General features: G+C 39.1%; 1 protein-coding gene across 1 annotated transcript in view; it reads right to left on the minus strand.

Annotated features, from left to right (window-relative positions):
* Positions 1 to 8,125, minus strand: part of nckipsd (NCK interacting protein with SH3 domain) — a gene marked incomplete at its 5' end in the record, with an annotated part of 16,601 nt that overhangs the window by 7,785 nt on the left and 691 nt on the right. The window contains 6 exons of the mRNA XM_084118580.1: positions 3,072 to 3,158; positions 3,258 to 3,428; positions 3,949 to 4,532; positions 4,657 to 4,732; positions 5,306 to 5,507; positions 7,720 to 7,832. Of these exons, the coding sequence (XP_083974706.1) occupies positions 3,072 to 3,158; positions 3,258 to 3,428; positions 3,949 to 4,532; positions 4,657 to 4,732; positions 5,306 to 5,507; positions 7,720 to 7,832 (1,233 nt within the window). The remainder of the gene's footprint in view (positions 1 to 3,071; positions 3,159 to 3,257; positions 3,429 to 3,948; positions 4,533 to 4,656; positions 4,733 to 5,305; positions 5,508 to 7,719; positions 7,833 to 8,125) is intronic.

The following is an 8,125-nucleotide window of genomic DNA, read 5'->3' on the forward strand; positions in this document are numbered from 1 at the left end:
CTTAACTATAACCCTAACTATACCTCTGACCTTAACTATAACCCTAACTATACCTCTGACCTTAACTATAACACTAACTATACCTCTGACCTTAACTATAACACTAACTAAACTATACCTCTGACCTTAACTATAACACTAACTATACCTCTGACCTTAACTATAACACTAACTATACCTCTGACCTTAACTATAACACTAACTAAACTATACCTCTGACCTTAACTATAACACTAACTATACCTCTGACCTTAACTATAACACTAACTAAACTATACCTCTGACCTCAACTATAACCCTAACTATACCTCTGACCTTAACTATAACCCTAACTATACCTCTGACCTTAACTATAACACTAACTATACCTCTGACCTTAACTATAACCCTAACTATACCTCTGACCTTAACTATAACACTAACTATACCTCTGACCTTAACTATAACACTAACTATACCTCTGACCTTAACTATAACCCTAACTATACCTCTGACCTTAACTATAACACTAACTATAACACTAACTATACCTCTGACCTTAACTATAACACTAACTATACCTCTGACCTTAACTATAACCCTAACTATACCTCTGACCTTAATTATAACACTAACTATACCTCTGACCTTAACTATAACACTAACTATACCTCTGACCTTAACTATAACCCTAACTATACCTCTGACCTTAACTATAACACTAACTATACCTCTGACCTTAACTATAACACTAACTATACCTCTGACCTTAATTATAACACTAACTATACCTCTGACCTTAACTATAACCCTAACTATACCTCTGACCTTAACTATAACACTAACTATACCTCTGACCTTAATTATAACACTAACTATACCTCTGACCTTAACTATAACCCTAACTATAACACTAACTATACCTCTGACCTTAACTATAACACTAACTATACCTCTGACCTTAACTATAACACTAACTATACCTCTGACCTTAACTATAACCCTAACTATACCTCTGACCTTAACTATAACCCTAACTATACCTCTGACCTTAATTATAACACTAACTATACCTCTGACCTTAACTATAACACTAACTATACCTCTGACCTTAACTATAACACTAACTATACCTCTGACCTTAACTATAACACTAACTATACCTCTGACCTTAACTATAACCCTAACTATAACACTAACTATACCTCTGACCTTAACTATAACCCTAACTATACCTCTGACCTTAACTATAACCCTAACTATACCTCTGACCTTAATTATAACACTAACTATACCTCTGACCTTAACTATAACCCTAACTATACCTCTGACCTTAACTATAACACTAACTATACCTCTGACCTTAACTATAACACTAACTATACCTCTGACCTTAATTATAACACTAACTATACCTCTGACCTTAACTATAACCCTAACTATAACACTAACTATACCTCTGACCTTAACTATAACACTAACTATACCTCTGACCTTAACTATAACCCTAACTATAACACTAACTATACCTCTGACCTTAACTATAACACTAACTATACCTCTGACCTTAACTATAACACTAACTATACCTCTGACCTTAACTATAACACTAACTATACCTCTGACCCTAACTATAACACTAACTATACCTCTGACCTTAACTATAACACTAACTATACCTCTGACCTTAACTATAACCCTAACTATAACACTAACTATACCTCTGACCTTAACTATAACCCTAACTATACCTCTGACCTTAACTATAACACTAACTATACCTCTGACCTTAACTATAACCCTAACTATACCTCTGACCTTAACTATAACCCTAACTATACCTCTGACCTTAACTATAACACTAACTATACCTCTGACCTTAACTATAACACTAACTATACCTCTGACCTTAACTATAACACTAACTATACCTCTGACCTTAACTATAACACTAACTATACCTCTGACCTTAACTATAACCCTAACTATACCTCTGACCTTAACTATAACCCTAACTATACCTCTGACCTTAACTATAACACTAACTATACCTCTGACCTTAATTATAACACTAACTATACCTCTGACCTTAACTATAACCCTAACTATAACACTAACTATACCTCTGACCTTAACTATAACCCTAACTATACCTCTGACCTTAACTATAACACTAACTATACCTCTGACCTTAACTATAACACTAACTATACCTCTGACCCTAACTATAACACTAACTATACCTCTGACCTTAACTATAACACTAACTATACCTCTGACCTTAACTATAACCCTAACTATAACACTAACTATACCTCTGACCTTAACTATAACCCTAACTATACCTCTGACCTTAACTATAACACTAACTATACCTCTGACCTTAACTATAACAGTAACTATACCTCTGACCTTAACTATAACACTAACTATACCTCTGACCTTAACTATAACACTAACTATACCTCTGACCTTAACTATAACCCTAACTATAACACTAACTATACCTCTGACCTTAACTATAACACTAACTATACCTCTGACCTTAACTATAACACTAACTATACCTCTGACCTTAACTATAACCCTAACTATACCTCTGACCTTAACTATAACCCTAACTACACCTCTGACCTTAACTATAACCCTAACTACACCTCTGACCTTAACTATAACACTAACTACACCTCTGACCTTAACTATAACTATAGTTAACTATAGTTATCGTAAGAGTTACTGGTATAGTTATCATTATAGTTATCGGTATAGTTATCGTTATAGTTATCGTAAGAGTTATCGGTATAGTTATCATTATAGTTATCGTTATAGTTTTCGGTATAGTTATCGTTATAGTTATCGTAAGAGTAATCGGTATAGTTATCGTTACAGTTCTAGGTGTAGGTATCGCTAGTTATTGCTATAACTACAGTTATAGGTTTAGTTATCGTTAGAGTTATCTGTATAGCTATCGTAAGAGTTATTGGTATAGTTATAATTATAGATAATGTTACAGTTATTGCTATAGCTACAGTTATATGTATCGTGTGAATAGGCCTTAATTATCTCCCATGATGCATCAGCAGGGGACTCACCATCTGATAGTACGACACCAGCGACAGAACCGCTTCAAACTCGTTCACACGACACATCTTCTTACACACCTCAGGATCTGCGTCAGTCTGAAAGAAACCGCAGAATTATGATATGAATATAAAAGATCCATTCTGCAAACCGCTTGTGCTCTGACGGGTCAATAACTGCAGATGAACGCGTCTCACCAGTATCTGCAGCAACTCCTCCAGGTAACATGCGATGAGCGCGTGATCTTCGTACAGCGCCCAGCTGCGCTGCTGAGAGTCGTCACGGTGACGCGCCAGATCCCCGAAGATCACCTGCAGCCGCTGCTCGTCGTGACACACCTGTCCTAGCGGGAGCGCCGACCGCTGATCCTGAGGAGAACCAGCGCGTTACTAGCTGAGCACAGGTGAGGGAGGGAGGAGCTACTGACCTTACTCTCCACCAATGACAGCAGCACCTGCTTACTTACTTTCCTATAACCATAACTATTACAATAGCTGTAACGATAACTATACTTATAATGATAACTACACGTATAACAATAGTACAATAGCTGTAACGATAACTATACCATAACAATATTTATACCTATAGCAGTAACGATAACTGTAATGATAACTATTACAATAACACTAACTATAATAAACAGAACAATATTTTACATTTTGTGGATGGTAATATAGTTATCGCAAACAGTTATTGTCATAGTTATGGGTGTTATAGTTATCATTATAGCTATCAGAGTTATCGGTATAGTTATCGTTATAGTTAGAGTTATTGTTACGGTTCTAGGTGTAGTTATCAGTATAGTTATCGTTAGAGTTATCGGTATAGTTATCGTTAGAGTCATCAATATAGATGAGTCCAGGGATGAGCTATTGAGCTACTAACCTTACTCTCCACCAATGACAGCAGCACCTGCTCCAAGTCGGATGCCGCCGTTGGCAGAGCGCTCTGCAGGTGTCCCACGACCACGCCCACGGCAACCCGCGACAGCTCGTAACTAAGGTTGGTGTTTTTGCGCACCAGTTCAATCAGCTCTGCTCCGATCGTCGTGGGAACGGCTGAGGACTGGGTGGGGCTACCGAGGGGGCTGAGAGACATAGAGGGCGGGGCCTGTGGCCACTCCACATCTGATTGGCGTTCAGAAGCAGGCTGTGGACTGATTGGCTGAGGCGCCGGCCTCTTTTCAGAAGGGGGTGGAGCCTGTGTGCTGATCAGTTGAGGTGCTGGGCTGTTTTTCAAAGGCTCTTCCTGTGGGGAGCGGTCAGGCAGAGGAGGGGGCGGAGCCTTGCCTCGTTTTGGCACAGGGGGCGGAGTGCTGCTGATGCTGGGAAGACTGACATCTGAGGACACGCCCGAGTGGGAGGAGCCAGAGTCTAAGGAGGCGGAGCTGATAGATAGAGAGGGTCCAGAAGGAGGTACAGAGCTGGGGGCGGGGCTTGTTGAGGAAACGCTCGTTGGCACTTCCGGGTCTGTAGAGAGAGAGAGAGAGAGAGAGAGAGAGAGAGAGAGAGAGAGAGAGAGAGAGAGAGAGAGGTACAGTCAGTCAGGTGTGTGCAGCATAACGTCAAATACGATTTGTTCTCCGACACCCACCAATGTGTCGTAACTCCCGGTGTTTCTCCGGAGGAGGCGGAGTTACGGGCACCGCTCTCCGAGGCTGAGGAGGAACCTGCGACAGAAACACAGTATCAGCACACACACACACTCACAGCGCAGGGCGTCTGCTGTACCCATAGACTGTATAAAATATATTCGTAGTGTGCGTGACGTCACCCGTCGGTTTCTTAAGAGCATTTTTGAAGCCCAAAGTGGGCGGAGCCGGCCGTCGCCATCTTAGCAGCGCGTCACTCCCGGATAAACGAAAATGGGCAGCGAGGCGGATTAGCTGAGGTGACGTGACGCTAACGCTAGCAGACAAACGGCTAGTAGTGACATCAGCGGCAATCCACCTGTCACTCAAGTAGCCCTTAATTATGCAGAACTTTAAGGCTTAATATAATTTAAACGGATGAGTTATAAAAACACTCCCCCCCTCACAGTCGTCATGAAGGGCAACATCAGCTTTATAGACCAAAACCACTTTTAGCTCCAGACTGTAAACATGTGTTTCTGCTGTAAAGTTGGGTATATTAACATGGGGGTTTATGGGATTGAGTCTCTTCTGCAGCCTCTAGTGGCCAGTGGATGAACTGCAGTTTAATCACTCAGTGTTGAGAGAGAGAAGGTTTCCGCTCGGCTGTACCTGATACAGTGCAGGAACACTAGCGGTGCGCTCTGACTTCGGCTCGCTGGCCTGGCAGCTCTGGGCTCGACTCAGGCCGTTGGGTCGCTGTGGTGCGCGGCTCAGAGACGCCTCACTGGAGGATGATGGGAGTTTCGGCTTGTGTTCGCATGGAGTCGGGCTTCTGCGGGCCAGCGTCTCCTTCCTGTGGTGGATCAACTTCCTGCGAAATACATACAAATATACTGTTTATGCAAGAGAACAAAAAGAGAAATATGTAATAAAATATAACAATAAATGGAAAATAACATAAAAATATAAACATAATATAAAAAATAAGTTATATAATATAAAATCATTAAACTATAATAAAAATATCAATAAAGCATAAGAATATATCCCAACCAGTACTCATAAACCAAACTATGGGTCCAGAAGGAGAACTAAAATGGCGGAGCGAGGAAGTTCACAGTTCTGGCGGGAAAAGCCTGTATTATAATAGGCTGATGAGCATCTGTGAGTTTAACATTAATCTTACAATAAACACTCTGAGCGACTCGACCTGGACTCACTCGCTCACTACTCCACCTGCCAGAATACAGCAGGTATTCTGCATAATATTATATAATATAAATATATTAATATAACAATAATAAATATCTATACTTTCATGGTAACACTTTACTATAAGGTTCATTAGTTAACATGAACTAAGAATGAACAATAATTATACAGCATTTATTATTATTAGTTAATATTAATTTCAACATTCACTAATACGTTATTAAAATCAAATGCTGTATTTGTGAACATTAGTTAATGCACTGTGAACTAACATGAACACACAATGAACAGCTGTATTTATATTAACTAAGATTAACAAAGATTAATAAATACTGTAACTTATGCATTGCTCATTGTTAGTTCATGTTAGGTAATACATTAACTAATGTTAACTAATGAACCTTATTGCACAGTGGCAATTTCATTATATAAAATAAAAATTAAAACAATATTATTATATAGTATACAAATATAAATGTAAGATAATATAATATCGTAATACAAAAATATAATAAAATATAAAAATGTAAGAAATAAACATAAAATATTATAAAAATATAATAAAATATAACACCTACATAAAATAATATACTATATATATAACCAATATAATATTAACATTTAATATAATAATATAATAATATTATATAACATAAAAATGTAATAATATAATTGTGGCCAGCAGGGCGGGGCCGAGAGCCTTGAGAACGGGGCGAGGTGGAGGAGTGACGACAGTGAAGGATGAGAGAGGACCAGGCCTGGACTTATGGACGTCAGGTTTATGTGTGTGTGTGTGTGTGTGTGTGTGTGTGTGTGTGTGTGTGTGTGTGTGTCAGTTGTCCATGAGGGGCTGCTGCCTTTACTTTCGTTTTGTGTTTGCTTATTTTTAGGGCTGACTTCTAATAGTCGAGGATTCGACGATTCGATTCGGAGAGGTCTGATTCGACTATGGACCTCATAGTCGAATACATGGGCGTCAGTCTGGTTTGAAATGTGCTGGGGACAGAGACGCATTCGCATTTTCAGAAGGGCTGGGTACAAAAAAATATTTTCCGCTTTCGCGCAGGTCATGTTTTGAAAGACGGTGTCCTGTAGCTTACTAATGTAAATAAATATAAATGTATTCAAAAATCTGCTTCACATTTTCAGCAGGGCTGCGGAGCGGCTGTGGGTTGACTCCACACGGTTCTCATGGGCTTTATATATAGGCTAAGTCCTAACGTGAAAAAAGCTTTACGTGGTTTAATGTACCTAAACAATGATTACCAAATTTCCCTCTCATATTGCTCCTCATAACCACTGAAAATGGTCAAAAAATCGAACCCAGAGTCCAATTATTATGGACGTTATCTGATATTAAGCGTTTCTGCTTCACATTTTCAGCAGGGCAGCGGAGCGGCTGTGAGTTGACTCCACATGGTTCTCATGGGCGTTAAAAAGCTTTACGTGGTTTAATGTACCTAAACAACGATCACCAAATTTCCCTCTCATATTGCTCCTCATGTTTATGAAATGTTATGATATATGTGTGATATGTTTTGTTCATCTGGCTTTAAATGAATAAAAGGTATTTGTTACACACCATGTTTTTCTTTTAGTTTTTTTTTAGCTCTTTTGTTTGAAATGGAAAAAATCCAGCTGCTATCTTAAAAAAAAAAAGAAAAAAAAAAAAGGTTCGACTATCAGTCGACTACGGCAAAATCTAACGAATCAGATTCGACTATGAAAATCCTTAGTCGAAAACAGCCCTACTTATTTTATTATAAAAAGTATGTTGAACGTTCGCCGGTTCCCGCCTCCTCCTTCCCACAACAACTTACTTCATTACAATAGTGTGTGTGTGTGTGTGTGTGTGTGTGTGTTGGACTCACTGCAGGACGTCTCTCTGCTCCAGGTTGTATTTGCCTGCGTTGGTCATGGCCACATTATGAATGGCTTCAATCGCTCGATCAATGGACTGCAGCACCTCGTCCTGCTCTGGAGCCTGAGAGAGAGAGAGAGAGAGAGATTTTTTGATTTTTAGCCCACACTTTTATTAATTCAGTGACAAAGACCCATCATTGCATCATCACAAAAACCATCAACACAGCAACAAGCTCAAAATTAAATCCCCCTCAAACACAGCACAACAAACCTCATTGAAACGCCACTGCAATATAAAGGTTCCCAAATCTTGCATCTCCTTATAATACTTAAACTCAACTGAGATCCTAGATCTAAGAAATGCCTTAAACAACAGTACACTATCCTGGCAATGCATATTTTGAATCATGTTTT

The sequence above is a fragment of the Abramis brama genome (assembly GCF_963993115.1).
Source record: "Abramis brama genome assembly, chromosome: 6".
In the NCBI taxonomy this organism is placed as follows: Eukaryota; Metazoa; Chordata; class Actinopteri; order Cypriniformes; family Leuciscidae; genus Abramis; species Abramis brama.